The sequence below is a fragment of the Heterodontus francisci genome, chromosome 3 (genome assembly GCF_036365525.1).
Source record: "Heterodontus francisci isolate sHetFra1 chromosome 3, sHetFra1.hap1, whole genome shotgun sequence".
Lineage (NCBI taxonomy): Eukaryota > Metazoa > Chordata > Chondrichthyes > Heterodontiformes > Heterodontidae > Heterodontus > Heterodontus francisci.
In genome coordinates, this window is record NC_090373.1 from 87,884,781 (window position 1) to 87,907,532 (window position 22,752).

Genomic DNA, 22,752 nt, shown 5'->3' on the forward strand with positions numbered 1-22,752 from the left:
GAACTGACTCCAGTGTACAGGCTGGCAGGTTGGGTGGGAGAGTGGGTGCCGGAACTGACCCCAGTGCACGTCTGGCAGGTTGGGTGGGAGAGTGGGCGCAGGAAAAGACCCCAGTGCAGAGGCTGGCAAGTTGGGTGGGAGAGTGGGTGCCGGAACTGACCCCAGTGCACGTCTGGCAGGTTGGGTGGGAGAGTGGGCGCAGGAACTGACCCCAGTGCAGAGGCTGGCAAGTTGGGTGGGAGAGTGGGCGCAGGAACTGACTCCAGTGTACAGGCTGGCAGGTTGGGTGCAGGAACTGACCCCAGTGCAGAGGCTGGCAGGTTGGGTGGGAGAGTGGGTGCAGGAACTGACCCCAGTGTATGGGCTGGCAGGTTGGGTGGGAGAGTTGGTGCAGGAACTGACCCCAGTGCACAAGCTGGCCATGAGCCACAGCATTTTTTTTGTTGATCTCAGAGTAGAACAGGCTCCAAGTAAAAGCCGTGAAGTTGCCCTATTGGGTCAGTGGCTCAACCGGTTGAGTAATTGAGCCGTACAGACCAGGAAGGATCCAGACTGAATTCCCATCTTATGCTGATTAAGCTGATCTCAGCCACAGCAGAGTTTGGTTCTACAGTTAGCCTCAGTGCCCTTTCTTTGTGAGAGGGCAATTGACCAGGGCTCCCACACCTGATTGCTTTTGAATAGTTTTTCTTGGGGAGAAGAGGATTGGTCTTGGCTATGATCTTGACAATAGTCAAGTGTCCTGCTGGCAGCTGCTGCCAAGGCTCAGGTATTGAGAATGGTCACTTGCTGAAGTAGTGGAGGGCAGGACCTTAAACAGAAATATGCCCCAACCAGGTTTAATTCTCTTCAGAAAAGCTTTGGTTGGATTTAATTGTTCTTTACTTACCAGTACTCTGGAAATATTTGTCGTATGTTGATGCTTAAAGCATTGTTTCTTTTTGGTTTAATTTTTGTACCGGGATTTTCAGACCAGCCAGTACTAATTCATTTTTGTTGAACCAGAATGCCTACATTTTTTTCTTCAAGCTGTAACCCACTCTCCTTAGCAGTGCAAGTATCCATTAATGACCCATTTAACTGCACAGCACTGTGAACAATCATTCCTTCCCAGTGCACAAAGCTTTGCTGCCAGGAAATATTGCAAGCTGCATTTCATGTGCTGAACCTCAACAACTGGTATTGATTTCTAGGTGTGCACTTTTTGTACAGACATTGCTACTGTTACACTGGTGACATCAAACCTCCATGGTAATCTGCAGTTGACTTTTTTTTCTGCAGCAGTTTGAATTAACTGAGTGGCTTGCTAGGCCATTTCAGAGGGCAGTTAAGAGTCAATCCCATTGCTGTGGGTCTGGAGTCACATGTAGGCCAGACCAGGTGAGGACAGCAGATTTTCTTCTCCAAAAGGCGATTATTGAACCAGATAGGTTTTTATGACAGTCTGATAGTTTCATGATCATCATTATTGAGACTAGCTTTTATTCCAAATTTATTAATCAATTGAATTTATACTCCCCAGCTGCCATGGTGGGATTTGAATTCATATCTCTGGAGCATAAGTCCGGGCCTCTAGACTACTAGTCCAGTAACATTACCACTATGCTACCATTCCCCTCACCACCACCTTCTCAAGGGCAACTAGGGACGAGCAATAAATGCTGGACTAGCTAGTGACTGCCACATCCCATGAATGAATAAACAAAATGTTACTAGGTAGATCTGATCATATCTTAACTGTTTTATGTTTACGTATTGGTCTTTTTGTCATGGAATGAGGTGATGATGACAATATGAAAGGCACAATTCAGCATAGCGGCGCCTCATCAGACCCCTTTCCAATCCTGAGTGGCGTGAAACAGGGCTGTGTTCTCTCACCTACACTGTTCGGGATCTTCTTCTCCCTGCTGCTCTCACATGCTTTCAAGTCTTCAGAAGAAGGAATTTTCCTCCACACAAGATCAGGTGGCAGGTTGTTCAACCTTGCCCGTCTAAAAGCGAAGACCAAAGTACGGAAAGTCCTCATCAGGGAACACCTCTTTGCTGACGATGCTGCATTAACATCTCACACTGAAGAGTGTCTACAGAGACTCATCGACAGGTTTGTGGCTGCCTGTAATGAATTTGGCCTAACCAGCAGCCTCATGAAAACGAACAGAAATGCCCCATCCATCAATGTCAGCAACCACACTCTGGAAGTGGTTCAAGAGTTCACCTACCTAGGCTCAACTATCACCAGTAACCTGTCTCTCGATGCAGAATTAAACAAGCGCATGGGAAAGGCTTCCTCTGCTAAGTCCAGACTGGCCAAGAGAGTGTGGGAAAATGGCACACTGACACAGAACACAAAAGTCCAACTGTTATCAAGCCTGTGTCCTCAGTACCTTGCTCTACGGCAGCGAGGCCTGGACAATGTACGTCAGCCAAGAGCGACATCTCAATTCCATCTTCGCTGCCTCCGGAGAATCCTTGGCATCAGGTGGCAGGACCGTATCTCCAACACAGAATTCCTCGAGGCGGCCAACATCCCCAGCATATACACCCTACTAAGCCAGCGGCAGCTGAGATGGCTTGGCCATGTGAGCCGCATGGAAGATGGCAGGATCCAAAAGGACACATTGTACAGAGAGCTCGCCACTGGTATCAGACCCACCGGCCGTCCATGTCTCCGCTTTAAAGACGTCTGCAAACGCGACATGAAGTCCTGTGACATTGATCACAAGTCGTGGGAGTTAGTTGCCAGCGATCGCCAGAGCTGGCGGACAGCCATAAAGGCGGGGCTAAAGCATGGCGAGTCGAAGAGACTTAGCAGTTTAGTTTAGAGATACAGCACTGAAACAGGCCCTTCGGCCCACCGAGTCTGTGCCGACCATCAACCACCCATTTATACTAATGCTACACTAATCCCATATTCCTACCACATCCCCACCTGTCCCTATATTTCCCTACCACCTACCTACACTAGGGGCAATTGCTAATGGCCAATTTACCTATCAACCTGCAAGTCTTTGGCATGTGGGAGGAAACCGGAGCACCCGGAGGAAACCCACGCAGACACAGGGAGAACTTGCAAACTCCACACAGGCAGTCCCCAGAATTGAACCCGGGTCATTGGAGCTGTGAGGCTGCGGTGCTAACCACTGCGCCACTGTGCACCACTGGCAGGAAAAAAGACAGAAGCGCAAGGAGAGAGCCAACTGTGTAACAGTCCCGACAACCAATTTTATCTGCAGCACCTGTGGAAGAGTCTGTTACTCTAGAATTGGCCTTTATAGCCACTCCAGGCGCTGCTTCACAAACCACTGACCACCTCCAGGCATTGTCCACCCATTGTCTCCCGAGACAAGGAGGCCAAAGAAGATTGGTCTTTTAATGTGTAAATATTCTGCATCTACTAGTTTTCACATAAAATTGGTTCGCTGTTGATTGTTATTTTATTCACCTTATAAAATATTTAGGATTTGGCCTCCAGTGATCTCCCCTCTGAAACCTGCAAAACAATTTGCTTGACCCCATGTGCGTTGCATTTTTAGTCTGACATCTGTTTTTCTTAGATTGAGAATTAGATTGCCTTGGTGTCCAAGAATAATGGTATCATCAGCTAGAAGCACAATTTCTTTAACTGCTATGGTATAGCAAAACATAATCATTCTCGAACTTAAAATTTAAGTATACACAGTGATGATTGCAAGACTGTAACGTTATGAAGGGATAACATGCAAAACATTGAGACCATGTCATGAGCACTTTTTAATGCTCCCGTAAAATCTGGTGTCAGATTACAGCCTCGAAGTCACTTGAGGATTTAAAAAAAGATGTCTACAGTAAGCTTTCTGGGATTGTTTTGGGATCTATTTTTGCACTATCAGCAGCTTTAATTTCAGATGCTGACATCCTGTCCACTGTTCCTGATGATGGTTTCATTGAAGGATTAACAGTTGCAGTGCCATATCCACAAATCAATTACCAAGACATGATTGAGAGATTAATGGATACTGGGAGCAATTGCATGGCATTAATGTGGTTCAGGTGGTTTGATGGCATCTGAGAACATGAAGTTGTAAACCACTCCCATGTATCCATTATGTTGTGGAGTCCGTGGGAAACCATTTTATGTTTTTTATACTCCTTAGTTTTTGTTTATTCCAAAGGCTTGAGGTCTGGCAGACATCCTTATTCCAAAATGGTTCATGCAATAGTGTAATGATGTCCATGCTGAAGAGTTAATACTGGATTGATTTCATTGCTATGTTTGTCAAATTATACTCCATGGTTAGAAAGATGTGACTGTAACCGTAGCAGAATATCCTCCAGTTCCCTCGTGTACATGCTGCTTCTTGGTAATGTTATCCAGAAGGATGAAATCAGCCTCTATATGTTTGTCAACATCACCCAGTTTTATGTTTCCACTTCTATCCCAGATTCTCAGAAATTGGCTGAGCAACAGGAGATGGAGAGTAGGGATAATGGGCAAGTACTTTAATTGGCAGGATGTGACTAGTGGTGTCCTGCAGAGATCTGTGTTGGGGCCTCAACTATTCACTGTATTTATTAATGAATTCGATGATGAGATAGAAAGCCACATATCCAGATTCGCCAATGACTCAAAGATCGGCAGCATTGTAAGAAGCATAGATGGAAGTATAAAATTACAAAGAGTTATTAATAGATTAAGTGAATGGAAAAACTGGCAAATGGATTTCAATGCAGGCAAATGTGACATCATTCACTTTGAACCTAAAAAGGATAAAACAGGTTACATTCCAAAAGGTGAAAAGCTAAAGAAACAGTGGAGGTTCGAGGAGAGTTGGGGTTCCTGGTATATAGATCATTAAAATGTCATGAATAGGTTCACTAAATAAGTAAAAAGGCTAATGGAATGTTGGCCTTTATACCTAGAGCACTAGAATACAAGCGGGTAGAAGTTATGTTTCAGCTTTACAAAGCTCTGGTTTGACCACACCTGGAATATTCTGGGCACCACACCTTAGGAAGGATATATTTGCCTCGGAAGGAGTGCAGTGTAGATTTACCAGAATGATACCTGGACTCCAAGGATTAAATTACGAGGAGAGATTACACAAACTAAGGTTGTATTCCCTGGAATTTAGATGGTTAAGGGCTGATTTGATTGGGAACAGATAGGTTAGATAGAGAGAAACTATTTCCGCTGGATAGGAAGTCTAGTACTAGGAGGCATAATGTAAAAATTAGAGCCAGACCTTTCAGGAGTGAAATTAGGAAGCACTTCTACACACAAAGTGTAGTAGAAGTATGGAATGTTCTTCCCAAATGGAAATTGATCCTAGATCAATTGCAAATTTTATTTCTGAGATTGATAGATATGGGGCAGAGGTAGGTATGTAAAGATAGGTCACAGATCAGCCATGATCACTTCGAATGGTGGAACAGGCTCGAGGGGCTAAACGGCCTACTGCTCTTGTGATCTTCCTATTCATGATTGCTGCAGCGGTGTCTGGCTGCCCAACATCAAAACATGGATCAGCTAGAACTTCCTCCCTTTAAACTTTGGCAAGTCACTGTTCAATTCTTGCTGGACACTCAGCATCCTCTTCCTTGATTCTACCCTCTGCTGCTTGTTCGACTGAATTCCGATCTCATTTCCAGGCTTCAATGTCCTCCTAGCCAATCTCCCAGCCTCCACCCTACACAAGCACCAACTCATTCAGAACTCGCTACCTGCATCCTATCTGATTCCAAGAACCACTTACCCAATATTTTAGTCCTCACTGCTCTCTGCTGACTTCCTGTTCCCAATACATTAAAATCAGTTCATGCCAGTACTCTTTTCCTACGGTTCCAGCTAGCACATTTTCTCCCCACTCTCAGTGCACACTATTACTCTTGCCACCACCAGCACATTCTAACACTCTTCCTTTCCACTTTTCATCAGATAATGCTGGCATTCTCCTTCCTCCACACCCCAAAGTGCTGCTCCCAGTTTCAGTTCCCTGTGGGGAAGCTCTGGACAGTTTGTGCCATCTGCAGAAATCGGGACAGGAATTTTCATCATGGGGTCGGGAACCCGATGCGTGGAACATTTCTGGGTCCCAACCTTGGCGATTTGTTAATTGGCCTGGGTGCGAGTCTGGCGCCCAATTGGAGGCAGTGGAAGAGTCCTGGAGGCGGAAACAGGAATCTGAGGGCAATCTTAAAAGGCAGGTGGCAGCCGTGCTGGGGCTTGCCATTGCCTTCAGTGAAGCAGCACCAGGGAGATTGGAGGACCTGTGTGGGCATGGGCATGCGCCCCTGGCAGCACCCTGTTTCTCTGGTGCCTCCCTAAAGGCACTACTGGATGCAGTATCAGAGGAGGGAGCTGTTCTTCCCAGCCTCAGGAAGGAGAAATCCATTCAGCGAGACTAAGATGGGGTGGATGGAAGTGGCCATGGAGGTCAGCAGCCAGGAACCCAGATGGGTCCAGCGCAGAAAAAGCTTCAATGACCTCTCGCAGTCTGGTAAGGTGAGTGGCCAGCAGCACCAGGTTCATTAGGCACCAACTTTCTAAGCACCAGAAAGCCGCAAGCTGACCTCACAGAACGTCCATAGTTCTCCCTAACATTGTCAGAGTAAGTGAATGGTCGCAACACTGAGTTGCAGCCACCCTCACCTATGGTGTGACATTCAAATGGGAACATCACTGAGGGGAATATCAGCCCATGTGTATATCATGCTGGAAGAGATGAGGGAGGGCAGCTTACTCATGAATCTTTCTTCTCTCATCCTTCAGGAGAAGAGAGCCCATAATACAAGGGAGATGGCCAGAACGGGAGGTGGAGTAGCACAGCTCCACACACTGACAACAGTGGAGGAGGCGGCACTGGAGAGTGCCAGGGTGCCATCAAGGCATTCGATGGGGGATGGTGAGACAGGAGATCGTGAGCAGCAGGGTCATTGGATAACTTTTTCTTGAGGTGAAGGGCATGGAGGAGACTCCTGTCCAATGGATCTTAGACTGCTGTCATCTGAGGGAATGGTTGTGCTGGGGCACTTGTTGAGTAGGACGAGTCTTCATTTCCATTTTCTTGTGTCTACCACAGAGCCAGTTGCAGAGGGGGAGCAAAGTGAACCTGACGAATTGGTGCCGCTATCCTTCGGAGACGGGGCGGGGGGCTCATGTGGGGGAGTCCACGGAACATGCACTGTCGCATCATACTTTGGTACCTTCCACTAATGCAGACACACTCGCCTCAGTTGGGCCCCAGAGCAGTGTAGAAAGGGGAGCACTGAGTGAACCTCACCATGCGTGAGCAGGAGCAGGAGGAGGAGGGTGAGGCAGAGTCAGCTGCCGGCAGTCCCCCTTGGTGGACGGAGAACAGACACAGCAATGCTTCACTGGGCGAAGGTGCTGGGCCTCAGGTGTCACCGACAAGAAGGGCCTTCTTTGTGAACCAGAGGCAGATAAGTTCCTGTTTGTCAGAGTTCCCTGAGACCTTGAGGAGCCATGGGCAGGCAATGGAGGAGTCCATCCAGCACATGTGCTCTGTCATGACTCAGAGATTCAACTGCATGAGCTGCTCCATTGAGAGATTGGGCAAGCTTGGAGAGCCAAATGCAGCACCACTCTGAGTGGGTGCAGGAGCAGCGCAGAGAAAGAGTGAAACTTTCTGTAGCATTGACCATTCAGTGTTGCTGTTTGCGCAAAGGTGCTCGGAGTGGATGGCAGCAGCGTCCCAGTCGGTGGCCACTTCCAGCATGCATGGGCACCAGGAAGGGGCTGAGATGGTCATAGCAGCAGACGAAGGGGCCACCCCTCGGGGCACTGGCGTCACCCTTCGGCCCTTTGCCCCCTCCCACTCAGGAGCTATCTGTGTGCCAAGGCACTGTGACAGAGGCAGCCCCTGCCATGATGCAGTTGCTGCACCCCAACGGGCACCTTCAAGATGAGGATGGAAGCCAAGGGCATCGCAGCCGGTGGCAGAGAGTAGGAACAGGGTGCCTCCACCTCATCCTCTGCCAAAGGCAGAGCACCCCATAGAAGTGTTAGGGAGAGGAAAGCACCATGGTGCTAAATTCACTTAATAGGTCACCTGGGTGTTATTTCATCTGTCTGTTATTTCGTTTGCCTCACAGTATAACTTCTTCATCACTCTAAGATGTGTGTTGATGTCACATCTCAAAAGGCGGATGTAGCATTGTGGGACAGGTGGTGGGGACATGGCCATGGGAATGTTATGTGCCCATGCCTAATGATGGAGAATGCAGCAGCAGAATTGCACTCAACCACAATCTGTAACCTCATGGGCCGGCATATCCCCCATTCCACCATTACCATCAAGCAGGGAGACTAACCCTGGTTCAATGAAGAGTGCAGGAGGGCATGCCAGGAGCAGCACCAGGCATACCTAAAAATGAGGTGTCAGCCTGGTGAAGTGACAACGCAGGACCACTATCCTGCCAAACAGCGTAAGCAGCATGCAATAGACAGGGCTAAGCGATTCCCACAACCAACAGATCAGATCTAAGCTCTGCAGTCTTGCCACATCCAGTCATAAATGGTGGTGGACAATTAAACAACTGACAGGCGGAGGAGGCTCCACAAATATCCCCACCTTCAACGATGGGGGAGTCCAGCATATCAATGCAAAACACAAGGCTGAAGCACTTGCATTCATCTTCAGCCAGAAATGCCGAGTTGATGATCCATCTCGGCCTCCTCCTGAGGTCCCCAGCATCACAGATGCCACTCTTCAGCCAATCTGATTCACTCCATGTGATATCAAGACGGCTGAAGGCACTGGATACTGCAAAGGCTATGGGCCCTGACAACATTCTGGCAATAATACACAAGACTTGCGCTAGCCAAGCTGTTCCAGTACAGCTACAACACCGGCATCTACCTGGCAATGTGGAAAATAGCCCAGGTATGTACTGTCGACAAAAAGCAGGACGTCCAACCCGGCCAATTATTGCCGAATTAGTCTACTCCCAATCATCAGCAAAGTAATGGAAAGTGTCGTCATCAGAGCTATCAAGCGGCACTTGCTCAGCAATAATCTGCTCACTGACCCTCTTTTTGGGTTCTGCCAGGGCCATTCAGCTCCTGAACTCATTAAAAACCTGGTCCAAACATGGACAAAAGAGCTGAACCCCAGCGGTGAGGTGAAAGTTACTACCCTTGACATCAAGGCAGCATTTGACTAAGTATGGCATCAAGGAGTCCTAGCAAAACTGGAGTCAATGGGAATCAGGGAGAAAACTGTCCACTGGTTGGAGTCATACCGAGCCCAAAGGAAGATGGTTGTGGTTGTTGGAGGTCAATATTCTCAGACCCGGGACATCACTGTAGGAGTTTCTTAGGGTAGTCTCTTTGGCGCAAGCATCTTCAGCTGTTTCGTTGATGACCTTCGCTCCATCATAAAGTCAGAGGTGGGGATGTTCGCTGATGATTGCACAAAGTTTAGCACCATTTGCAACTCCTCGGATACTGAAGCAGCCCATGTCCATTTGCAGCAAGATCTGGACAACCAGGCTGATAAGTGGCAAATAACATTTGTGCCACCCAAGTGCCAGGCAATGGCCAAGGAGAATCTAACCATCTCACCTTGACATTCAACCATCGCTGAATCCCCTATTATCAACATCCTGGGAGTCACCATTGATCAGAAACTGAACTGGACCAGCCATATAAATACTGTGGCTGCAACAGTATTCTGGGTACTGCCTGTGTGGAGTTTGCAAGTTATCCCTGTGACCGTGTGGGTTTCCACCGGGTGCTCCGGTTTCCTCCCACAGCCAAAGACTTGCAGGTTGATAGGTAAATTGGTCATTGTAAATTGCCTCTAGTGTAGGTAGGTGGTAGAATTGTGGGGATGTGGTAGGGAATATGGGATTAATGTAGGATTAGTATAAAATGGGTGGTTGATGGTCAGCACAGACTCGGTGGGCCAAAGGGCCTGTTTCAGTGCTGTATCTCTAAATAAATAAAATAAATAAATAAACAGCAGGTCAGAAGTTGGGAATTCTGTGGTGAGTAATTCCCCTCCTGACTCCTCAAAGCCTGTCCATCATCTACAAGGCACAAGTCAGGAGTGTGATGGAATACTCTCCATTTGCCTGGATGGGTGCAGCTCTAACAACACTCAAGAAGCTCAACACCATCCAGGACAAAGCAGCACGCTTGACTGGCACACCATCCACAAACATTCACTCCCTCCACCACGAACGCACAGTGGCAGCAGTGTGTACTATCTAGAAGATGCACTGCAGCAACTTACAAGGCTCCTTCGACAGCACCTTCCAAACCCACGACCTCTGCTGGCCTGGCCAGTGACGCCCACATCCCATGAACGAACAAAAAAAGTGTTGGTGAAGAAACTCTCCCTCTGCATGTTCATGGCTGACAATGGGATCTTGCAGTTAAGGGTCATAGAGTATGATAGCTTTCTATGTTGGAAGGTGAGTTTAAGGGCCGTTAGCTGCAATGGTTCAGGGTGATTAGGTGAAATTCTGTTGAATCAATGTGGCCCTTGCTGCTGTGCCAGTCTGCAGTTTACCCTGAGGTCTGCGATGGCATTGCCTGGCATCCTCCACTGCCTGGGCACCAGCCACCTCTTGAGCGATCTCTTCCTCTTCCTCCTCCCAGCCTGCACCACCCCTTCCCCCCCCCCCCCCCCACCCCGAGGTGCAGCGGTGTTCCAGCTCCTCCTCTTCATTCATATCCTGGCCTTTTTGCAGTGTTATGTTGTGCAGGGCGCAGCAGATGAGCACGATATGGAAGACTGTGGCTGGCTCATACTGGAGGGCGGGGGAGTGGAACTAGGTGAATTGTTCTTGCAGAGTGCCAGCACATACATGATGGGCCAAATGGCCTCCATCTATGCTGTAACCATTCTATGATTCTGTCTCTGCAATCAGCTCCAGCCCGACAACTCTCGAGATATCTGCACTCCTCTAATTCCAGGCTCTTGAGGATCCTCAATTTTACTTGCTCCAGCATTGGTGCCCATGCTTTCAGCTGCCTAGGCCCTGAGCACTGGAATTCCCCCCCTAAACATTTCTCCCTTTCAATCTTGCTTTCCTCCTTTAAGGCTCTCGTTAAAATCTACCTCTTTGACCAAGCTTTTGGTCATCTGCCCTAGTCTCTCTCCCACACAATCTCTCTCTTCCCCCATAATCTCTCTCTCCCCCGAGTTACTCTCTCTCTCCACCAGTCACTCTCCCCGCCCCCACCAAATCTCTCTTCCTCCCAGTCTCTCCTTCCCCAGACACTCCCTCACCAGACTCCCCCTCCCTCACCGGACTCCCCCTCCCTCACCGGACTCCCCCTCCCTCCCTGGACTCCTCCTCCCTCCCTGGTCCCTCTTTCTCTCTCCTGGGTCTCTCGCTCTGTCTCCCGGTCTCTCTTTGTCTGCGCAGTCTGTCTGTCTGTCTCTCTCTCTCCCTAGCCCCTCTCACTCTCTCTTATAGATTTACGGTAAAGGGAAGGAGGTTTAGAGGGGATTTGAGGAAAAAAAAATTTTCACCCAGAGGGTGGTTGGAATCTGGAATGCACTGCCTGAAGGGGTGGTAGTGGCAGAAACCCTCACGACATTTAAGAAGTATTTAGATGAGCACTTGAAATGTCGTAGCATTCAAGGCTATGGGCCAAGTGCTGGAAAATGGGATTAGAATAGATAGGTGCTTGATGTCCGGCACAGACACGATGGGCCGAAGGGCCTGTTTCTCAGCTGTCTAACTTTATGACCCTCTCTCTCTCTCTCTCTCTTTATCTCGCTCCAGTAACCCCTCTCTCCCCAGTCCCTCTCCTCTCTCCCCAGTCCCTCTCCTCTCCCCCCCAGTCCCCCTCCTCTCCCCCCAGTCCCCCTCCTCTCCCCCCAGTCCCCCTCCTCTCCCTCCCAGTCTCTCTCTCTTCCCCCCAGTCTCTCTCTCTTCCCCCCAGTCTCTCTCTCTTCCCCCCAGTCTCTCTCTCTTCCCCCCAGTCTCTCTCTCTTCCCCCCAGTCTCTCTCTCTTTCCCCCAGTCTCTGTCTCTTCCCCCCAGTCTCTGTCTCTTTCCCCCCGTCTCTGTCTCTTTCCCCCAGTCTCTCTCTCTTCCCCCCAGTCTCTCTCTCTTCCCCCCAGTCTCTCTCTCTTCCCCCCAGTCTCTGTCTCTTTCCCCCAGTCTCTGTCTCTTTCCCCCAGTCTCTGTCTCTTTCCCCCAGTCTCTGTCTCTTTCCCCCAGTCTCTGTCTCTTTCCCCCAGTCTCTGTCTCTTCCCCCCAGTCTCTCTCTCTTCCCCCGTCTCTCCCTCTCTCTCTTCCCCCGTCTCTCCCTCTCTCTCTTCCCCCGTCTCTCCCTCTCTCTCTTCCCCCGTCACTCCCTCTCTCTCTTCCCCCGTCTCTCCCTCTCTCTTCCCCCGTCTCTCCCTCTCTCTTCCCCCGTCTCTCCCTCTCTCTTCCCCCGTCTCTCCCTCTCTCTCTTCCCCCGTCTCTCCCTCTCTCTCTTCCCCCGTCTCTCCCTCTCTCTCTTCCCCCGACTCTCCCTCTCTCTCTTCCCCCGTCTCTCTCTCTCTCTCTTCTCCCGTCTCTCTCTCTCTCTTCTCCCGTCTCTCCCTCTCTCTCTTCTCCCGTCTCTCCCTCTCTCTTTTCTCCCGTCTCTCCCTCTCTCTCTTCTCCCGTCTCCCGTCTCTCTCTCTCTCTCTTCTCCCGTCTCCCGTCTCTCTCTCTCTCTCTCTTCTCCCGTCTCTCTCTCTCTCTCTCTTCTCCCGTCTCTCTCTCTCTCTCTCTTCTCCCGTCTCTCTCTCTCTCTTCTCCCGTCTCTCTCTCTCTCTTCTCCCGTCTCTCTCTCTCTCTTCTCCCGTCTCTCCCTCACTCTTTTCTCCCGTCTCTCTCTCTCTCTCTCTCTCTCTTTCCCCCGTATCTCTCTCTCTCTCTCTTTCCCCCGTCTCTCTCTCTTCTCCCGTCTCCCTCTCTCTCTTCTCCCGTCTCTCCCTCTCTCTCTTCTCCCGTCTCTCCCTCTCTCTTTTCTCCCGTCTCTCCCTCTCTCTCTTCTCCCGTCTCTCGTCTCTCTCTCTCTCTCTTCTCCCGTCTCTCTCTCTCTCTCTTCTCCCGTCTCTCTCTCTCTCTCTCTTCTCCCGTCTCTCTCTCTCTCTCTCTCTTCTCCCGTCTCTCTCTCTCTCTCTCTCTTCTCCCGTCTCTCTCTCTCTCTCTCTCTTCTCCCGTCTCTCTCTCTCTCTCTCTTCTCCCGTCTCTCTCTCTCTCTTCTCCCGTCTCTCTCTCTCTCTTCTCCCGTCTCTCTCTCTCTTCTCCCGTCTCTCTCTCTCTCTCTTCTCCCGTCTCTCCCTCTCTCTCTTCTCCCGTCACTCCCTCACTCTTTTCTCCCGTCTCTCTCTCTCTCTCTCTCTTTCCCCCGTATCTCTCTCTCTCTCTCTTTCCCCCGTCTCTCTCTCTCCCTCTCCCACCCAGTCTCTCTTCCTTTCCCGCCAGTCTCTCTCTTCACCCCCCTCCCTCCCCAGTCTCTGTCTCCCTCTCTCTTGCCGCCAGTCTGTCTCTTTCTCTTCCCCCCCCCCCACCCTTTATCCCACCTAATATCATGTTATCTGGCTCGGGTCATATTTTGTTTTATAATGCCTCTGTGAAGCGCCTTGAGACATTTTATTTGTTTAAAGATGCTATATAAATACAAGTTGTTCGCCACAATCCCTTCTTCCTCCTCAAAAGAGAGGTAAAGCGGAATCTGCAATAGGAACACCATTGTCTCCTGTGACGCACATAAATGTGAACCTAACAGCTAGGTTGAGCAAGAAGAGCAGAAATAAGTATCCAGCAGCAAAGTTTTATCAAACACACATTTCTCAGAAGGCAGCCCTTAACTGCAGTTCCACCTGTCTGCTGCAGTCTAATAACCACGATCACTCTTTTCATATTGGTGTTCATTTCAGGGAGTGGGCCACAGGTGGTCAGGGGTAGGAAATACACCATAGACTTTAAAGGGGTATTTAAATATAATTTGCATGTGGCAGGCTGCAATTAGCAGGCACAGCTGCCAACCCACATTGCCCATAAAGGAAAATTGTAACCGTGCTTTTTACAAGCAGAGAATTGGCAATATGCCTGCCTGATCTATATACCTCTTCCGGCTGCCACCATCCTGTCTGAAAATGAGTGGTAAATATGAAGAAAATCCAGGCCTGTTAGTGTCTGGATTAAGCTGCCACACAGCAGAACTAGTATTTTACTTCATTGAAGCATTGAAAAGAAATTGATGTTGATTTAATAAGGAGGTGAGGGAAATTGTCTCTCTTGCCAAGGCAGGATTAAAATTAATACTATTTCAGAAAAAAAACACCTGAACAGGTCGAGCTCGATATGGTGACTTTCACAGTTCACTCTTCTGTTGTTGTCATTTTTCTATTTATATAAAATATCCGGTAGAACAATTCGGTTTTTATTTTGAAAGTAACTCTTGCACTTTTCCAGTTGGTTATGACCTAAGTAAATATTAGTTACAGGTCATTTGCCCGATTTTGATCTGTTTAAAAACCTGTTTATTTTAAAATATTTATATTCCAGAAAATGGATGTCAGTGCTAGGAAATTGAACATTTTCCCATTTTAGGAGTTCAGTAACACTCTGTAAAACACTCCCAGATTGGGTATAGTAAAAGGTCCTATATTGTTCATAACCTAAAAAACACATGGCTCTACTACACCATTGTGACATTTCCTTACCCCACATCAGCCATCTTCAATAGCTTCTTAAATGGGATTAGCAATTACTAGCACATTTGGAGCAACTTTCTTCTGGGGACCTTTGTCTTCAAGGAACTAGTGATTTCTTAGAGTAGATGGTAGAGACATATTGTGTCATCTGTCTGGGCTGAATTTAAGCCCAGGTCCCAGAGTTGAAATGATGACCTGCTAATCCATTGCATCACCTAGTTTTTGACCAGAAGTCTAAGTTAATCAAATTACTGGTATAGTAGTGATGGAAGTGGAATTCATAATGATTTTAAAAGGGAAGTGCCTACATTTTTGAAAAGCAAAAAATTAAAAAGAGATATGTAAGATTCATCGATTCCATTAAGGTCCTGATAAGCTATTTTATTTTGTCTTTGATCTTGACATTCATTAGATTGTGTGCATTATATCCCTATACAGTGTACTTATGCAACCACTCTGATTTTGTTTTATTTAGGCATGGGCTGTTTCTGGGGTGCTGAGAGAAAATTCTGGGTTCAAAAAGGTGTCTATTCCACTCAGGTTGGATATGCTGGTGGATTTACTCCAAACCCAACCTATAAAGAGGTCTGTGCAGGTATGTTTGAATTTTCCTCTGTGCTTTCAGACCAAGTGGCATTACAGGCACTGCCATAGTTGGAAGCACTTGCACATGTGCCAACAACGTATGAAAAAAGTTCTAAAACAAAATTTTAATCAGAAAAGTTCATAGCTTACATGTCACATTGATGTTTGGATACCTGATAATGATTATAAGTCGGGAATCTTATCAAGAGGCTTGGATGTTGTCTTGAACCATGAGAGCAAAGCTGAGAGATGTAATAATTCTTGGGGATGGGAGTACAATTTTGAAATCAGTCCCAAATAAGTGCTTTCTGTGATCGATCTTTGCTGTTGATACACAGTTATTTGTGTTTTTTGTTGGTATTGTGTGTGCCAATAAGTAATGCACTGCATGTAGTTTAATGTATGACCACGCTGAAGGATTAACGATTGCACTGTAATCACTTAAACTGTAGAGTAATAATTTGTACTCCATTAGCGGGAAATAATGCAACATGCTTCAATGTGTTAAAAAGGAAGAAAAAAGAAAGACTTAAATTCATATACCATCTTTCACAACTTCTGGACGTTCCAAAGCACTTCGCAACGAATGAAGTACTGTTGAAGTGTAGTCACTGTGGCAATGGAATTGTGATAGCCAATTGATGCATAGTAAGGTCCCACAAACAGCAATGTGTGATAATGGCAAGATAGTATATTTTTAGGTGGTACTTCAGGGATAAATATTGTCCAGGATACTTAAGAACATACAAAACAAAAGAAATAGGAGCAGGAGTAGTCCATTCGGCCCCTCGAGCCTGCTGCACCATTCAATAAGATCATGGTTGATTTGATCGTGACCTCAACTTCATTTTCCTGCCTGCCCCCCATAACTCTTGACTCCTTTGTAGAGCAAAAATCTGTCCAACTCAGCCTTGAATATGTTCAATAACCCGGCCTCCACTGCTCTCTGGGGTACAGAATTCCAAAGATTAACAACCCCGTGAGAGAAGAAGTTCCACCTCATTTCCATCTTAAATGGGATACCCCTTATTCTAAAACTGTGCCCCCTAGTTCTAGATTCCCCCACGAGTGGAAACATCCTCTCAGCATCTACCCTGTTAGAATCTTTTATGTTTCAATAAGATCACCTCTCATTCTTCTAAACTCAAATGAGTATAGGTCCAACCTGCTCAACCTTTCCTTATAAGGTAGCCCAGGAATGGGCCCTGTCTGAACTGTCTCCAATGCAAGGATGTTCCTTCTTAAATAAATCAGTCACTTAAGTGGACAGTGGCAGGCCTTCCATGGGATGAAGGACTCCAGCGCCGGAGGTCCCACCCTTGCAGAGCTGCCAGCCAATCAGAGGGCTGTGGCTGCTGGTGCATCTCCACCTACCAGAGGCCAAAAAGCGTCACTGAAAACAGGCCTCAAGTAGGTCAGGTTGGGAGGGAGGGGAGGGGTTTGGCAGCAAGGGCAAAGGTGTGGCTCTCAGCGGGTCCCCCATTCTGGCATTCATTGCCTTTTAACAAGGGACACCAAAACTATGCGCAGTATTCTAGGGGTGGTCCTGTACAGTTGTAGCAAGACTTCCCTACTTTTATACTCCATCCCCCTTGCAGTAAAGGCCAATATTCCATTTGCCTTCCTAATTATTTGCTGGAACAGCATGCTAACATTTTGTGATTCATGTGCGAGGGCACCCAGATCCCTCTATACCACAGCATTCTGTAGTCTCTCTCCATTTAAATAATATTTTGCTTTTCTATTTTTCCTACCAAAGTGGATAACCTCACATTTTCCCACATTATACTCCATTTGGCAAATTTTTGCCCACTCACTGAACCTATCTATATCCCTTTGCATACTCTCTGTATCCTCCTCCCAACTTGCTTTCCTACCTATTTTTGTATCTTCAGCAATTGTGGCGACAATGCATTCTGTCCCTTCATCCAAGTCATTAATATGGATTGTAAATAGTTGATCCCTGTGGCACCCTGCTAGTTAAAGTTTGCCAACGTGAAAATTACCCATTTAGCCCGACTCTTTGGTTCCTGTTAGTTAGCCAATCCTCTATCCATGCTAATATATTACCCCCAACATCACGTGCCCTTATCTTGTGTAGTAACCTTTTATGTGGCACCTTATCAAATGCCTTGTGGAAATCCAAATACACTATATCTCTTGATTCCCCTTTATCCATCCTGCTTGTTACATCCTTAAAGAACTCTAATAAATTTGTCAAACAGGGTTTCCCTTTCCCTGTTATAAACCCATGTTGACTCTGCCTGATTGCAATATGGGGGGGAATTTTGTGCTCTCCCCGTGGCAAATTTGGAGGCAGGAGAGCATAAAATTGGGTGGGATGGTGGCAGGGGGTTCCCGCTACCATCCTGCCTCAGCCAAAATTTAGTCCGGGGCGGTAAGGCCTATGAACGGCCTTCCCACCCCACCACCAATTAAGGCCCTTAACTGGGCAATTAACCCCCAATTAAGGGCCTCTTTCCGCCGCTGCCGCAATTAACCATGCAGCCCTGTCACCACACGGGAAACATGGCACGGCACGGAAAATCCTGCGGGCTGCTGGTGGGGGCGGTGTCCCTTGTTAAAAGGCACTTAATGCCAGAATGGGGGGCCCGCTGAGAGCCACACCCTTGCCCTTGCTGCCGAACTCCTCCCCTCCTCCCCCCGCCTCCCTCCCGCCCTGACCTACTTGAGGCCTGTTTTCAGTGATGCTTCTTGGCCTCTGTTAGGTGCAGATGCACCAGCAGCCACCGCCCTCTGATTGGCTGGCAGCTCTGCAAGGGTGGGACTTCCGGCGATGGAGTCCTTCATCCCATGGAAGGCCCGCCACTGTCCACTTAAGTGACTGGCACTAAATTCGGTGGGCCTACTGTAGAGGAGGCGTCCTCGGGACATCGAGACCCTCGCCGCCAGGATAAAATTCCCCCATGGTTTTCCAATGTATATTTCCTTAATAATGGATTCCAGCATTTTCCTAATGGCAGATGTTAGGCCAACTGGCCTATAGTTTCCTGCTTTCTGTCTCCCTCCTTTCTTGAATAGGGGCATTCCATTCTTGGTTTTCCAATCTGCTGGGACCTTTCCAGAATCTAGAGAATCTAGGGAATTTTGGATGATTATAACCAATGCATCCACTATCACTGCAGCCACTTCTTTCAGGACCCTGGTATGCAGGCCTTTAAGTCCAGAGGTCTTGTCGGGCTTTAGTCCCATTAGTTTTCCTAGTACTTTTTCTCTAGTGATAGTAATTGTTTTAAGTTCCTCCCTCTACTGCGATTGGGATGCATTTTTGTGTCTTCTACAGTGAAGACAGATACAAAATATTTGTTCAAAGTTTCTGCTATTTCCTTGTTCCCTATTATTAATTCCCCCATCTCATCCTCTAAGGGATGAAGCTACTCTCTTCCTTTTTATATCCTTTGTAGATACTCTTACTGTCTGTTTTTATATTTCCTGCTAGTTTACTCTCATTCTAATTCCTCCTGCTTTTTTGGGTCACCTTTGCTGGTTTCTAAAATTTTCCCAATCTTCTGGCCTACCACTAGTCTTTGCAGCATTGTGTGCCTTTTCTTTCAATTTGATACCGTCCTTAACTTCCTTAGTTAGCCACAGATGGTTTATCCTTCTCAGAGTTTTTCTTGCTCAATGGAATATATTTTTGTTGAGAGTTATGAAATGTCTTCTTAAATGTCTGCCACTGCTTATCTACCGTCTTACCTTTTAACTGGGGATAATTTCCCTGCTCCCATTTGAAATAGTGCAGTGGGATTTTTTTTGGCCACCTGAGAGGACACACAGGGCTTCAGTTTAATGTCTCATCCAAAAGTTGGCATCTTCAACAGTGCAACACACCATCAATACTGCTGTTAGCCTGGGATATGTGCTGAAGTCTCTGGCGCAGAACATGAACCCCAACTTTCTAGCTCAGAATTGAGACTCCTACCAACTGAGCCAAGACTGAGACTGTGAAATGTTTCCCAATATTTTATTTTTGTTTAAAAGTACAGATTTTTAAAAAACTATTTTACTCTTCACCTCTCCCTGTGCCACACACCTCTCTGCAGCTGAGGAGCAGGTTAGTGACTTGCTCTCAGATTCAGATTGGTCCTGCTCCCTTAAATGGCCGTCACGTGTGGCTAAAAATGTTTAGGCAGAACTCCACCTCCCAGTTTTCCTGCCTCTTCATAAAGAAACATTTGGTCTTGCTTTCGCTGACTGACTGAGAATGGGAAATTATGATGAGGACCTGTGTCCTGCTATTCGTTTACCTGGCGTGTTGGAACACCAATGCTCTTAAGCAACACAAGATTTCACTAGGAGTGTGAATTCTTTTGCATCTCTGTTTGCTATTTTTCCTACAATTGTGGCTTTTTTAAGGGACTTCCAGCAAAATTATAATTTTCACACTATTAAGCTAACTGATGAGAAAAGGTGTGGACATATTCCCTATCATTGATATGGACTCTGATTAATTTGGAGGCAGAGATTAGAACAATGTCTAAGGAATCTTTTCGCAAAGTTTGTACATATCATGTATAATGAAAAATATATTAAGTTTTTACAGCAATTTTCTTGTGTAAAGGAAATCATAATATGTATATTTTGTTATTTGAGTTCAGTTGTGGCTCAGTTGGTAGCACTTTTGCCTCTGAGTCGCAAGGTTCCAGGTTTAAGTCCCACACCAGGGCTTGAGCACAAAAATCAAGGCTGATGCTCCAGTGCAGTACTGATGGAGTGCTGCACTGTCAGAGGTGCTGTCTTTCAGATGAAACATTAAACCGAGGCCCATCTGCCTGCTCAGGTGAATATAAAAGATCCCATGGCACTATTTTGAAGAAGAGCAGGGGAGTTATCCCCGGTGTCCTGGCCAATATTTATCCCTCGATCAACATCACAAAAACAGATTATCTAGTCATTATCATATTGCCGGTTGATGGAAGTTTGCTGTGCACAAATGGATGCCATGTTTCCAACATTGCAACAATGACTACACTTCAAAAAGTACTTCATTGAGATGTCCGGTGATCGTGAAAAGCGCTGGATAACCTTTTTTAAATTAGAAACTTGCCTACCCTACACAGTAAAATACACTTACTATATTGCAGCAGATCATTTTGGCTGTATGTTGGTATTCAGTGAGAATTCTCATTTATTTAAGAGTTAACTCAGTTGCTGAAGGGCCTGTTTCAGTGCTGTATCTCTAAACTAAACTAAACTTGACTGGGAAATACTGGGTTAAGTTTGTACGTGACTGCGTGACTGTAATGAAGTGTTCCAGTGCGTAGCTGGGAATGTCTCCTGCATTGTAAGGTGAAGCAGCAATGCTTGCTCTTTTGTGTGTATTTACTGAAGAAAATGGAACAGATATAAAAAGCAGCAACATGCATTACTAAATATACTAACCTGGAAATTGAAACTGTTCAAAAGACCAGCCTCTTATTGAAAATGAAAGTCTGCAACAGATTGAGAGGGTTTCAGAAATGTGAATATTGAATAAACAGTAAAAAAGAAACGGTATTTCCTAAATTAAACTGCAGAATAGTTTTAAAATCTAAAAGAATCAAATATTGTGACATAAAATCAAAAATAAAAATAGTAGCAGTACAGGCTAATAGTTTTCTAGATATCGCAGTACTCGGATTCGATAGTATTTGAGCTCACGGTCAACAAAGGGTTTTTTAGCCTAATAAATTCTAATAAATACAGATAATCTGTATCATGAAGAGAATTGGATGGTGAATGTCTTAGAATATTATTCTTTCACCTCTGCTCCTTTTGAATCCGCTCCAGAAATTTCTTTAGAAAAATAAGTTTATACAGTCGCAACCCAATACTTAATGGGTGAGAATGTAAAACCGTACAATTTGGCAACAGTTTAGCCAGTCAGAGACCCCATGGAGGAATGGTTTGTTAAAGGGAATGGTAGTGTCCTACTGAGAGCAAAAGTTTATGTCTCAACCGTGCTATACATGCAGTGGGCCTGAAGGCCTGATACTAAGTGTGTGAAAAAATGTTCTATTCTTCAACACTGCTGTTCTTCACCTTGATGAGCACAGAAGTTATCAAAAAGCGATAGAAAATCTTGTGCTGCTTGATGTCATCAACAATGAGTGTAATGATTCATTTTCATAGGTACTTTGCCTTTTCTTGTTTAGTGTGATTGCCTCTCCATGTAAATTTGTTTATTGCTGTTAGTTCTTGATCATTACACTACATAAAATACAGGTAATTTAAAGTAAATTAGCCATTCTGTATACATTATGTGCAAAACATACTAAATTAATGAGCAGCAATGGTGGCCTTGTTAGGAGCAGATGAAGGCTCAGCTCCCAACAGGCCAGCTCAGATTCCTCAGTGCAAAGCAAGGAATTGCCATATTGGGTCCTGGCCTCCTTCCTAAGTGTTCCAGACTCCTGCTAATATTATAGTGGGGGTACACCGGAACAGCTGTGGATCTTTAGCCCAAAATAGAACAACCAATGCCACTGCTGCTAAGACAGTGTACCATCTAGATACTGGATGCACACATAGGAAAGATGTACCAAGGTCAAATTTTTGCAAAGTTGTAAATGACTATAAATTCAAGACTGAAGGAACATTGTTGTTGCAAATATGTTGTAAGTAGCATTGATGATTAGACTTGTTGCAGTACTTTAAAAAAAAACACCGACACTATTTGATGGAATGCATAAGTTGAGATTGAGACTGTTCTGTTTTGGTCATGCATTACTTGAGGTACTATATATAGTTCTGGTTACCATGACATAAGGAGGCCATCTACCAGTGGAGGCTAGGTCATTGAGTATGTTCAAGGCTGAGTTAGATAGATTTTTGATCTACAAGGGAGTCGAGGGTTATGGGGGGCAGGCAGGAAAGTGGAGTTAAGGCCACAGTTAGATCAGCCATGATCTTATTGAATGGCGGAGCAGGCTTGAGGGGCAGAATGGCCAACTCCAGCTCCTATCTTCCTATGTTCCGATATTTCTAGTGATCTTGGCAGTTGAGACAATGCAGAGAGGAGCAAAGGGACTGATATCTGGTGCTAAATAAGGAGTGGCAAAATGAGTTGAGGCCCTTCAGCTTCAAAAGAATTATTTGAGTGGAGACCTTGCAGCAGTATTTAAAATGTTTAGTGGGATAGAGGAAGTAAACTTATAGCAATACCTGCAAATATTAAAGGCAGCAGGCAAAGGGTGCACAAATTCAGTGTTGTGAAAAATGATGTTAAACCAGTCCCAAGCAGTGTTTCTTTACACACCGGATGTTCGATAGCTGGAACAGGATTCCACAGAAGGTGGTTGAAGTCAGAACAGTTGATGTACTTAGCAGTGTCGGAATTTTGGAAGAATGGCATGAAATGAGCAAAGGGCCTTTCTTTTAAAATCCAAACTGATGTTAATGATGGAAGTATTGGATGTTACAATTTGAGCCCCTTGCATTTTAATTTAAGAGTCAGCATGGATTTGCGAAAGGGAAATCATGCTTGACAAATCTACTAGAATTCTTCGAGG

The 22,752-nt window shown here is 46.3% G+C and overlaps 1 protein-coding gene across 3 annotated transcripts in view; it reads left to right on the forward strand.

The window, feature by feature from the left end:
* msraa (methionine sulfoxide reductase Aa) overlaps positions 1-22,752 on the forward strand; it is a 395,564-nt gene that overhangs the window by 178,634 nt on the left and 194,178 nt on the right. For all 3 annotated transcript variants that reach the window (XM_068024102.1, XM_068024103.1, XM_068024101.1), the window contains one exon: positions 15,132-15,251. In XM_068024102.1, coding sequence (XP_067880203.1) covers positions 15,132-15,251 — 120 coding nt within the window. The remainder of the gene's footprint in view (positions 1-15,131; positions 15,252-22,752) is intronic.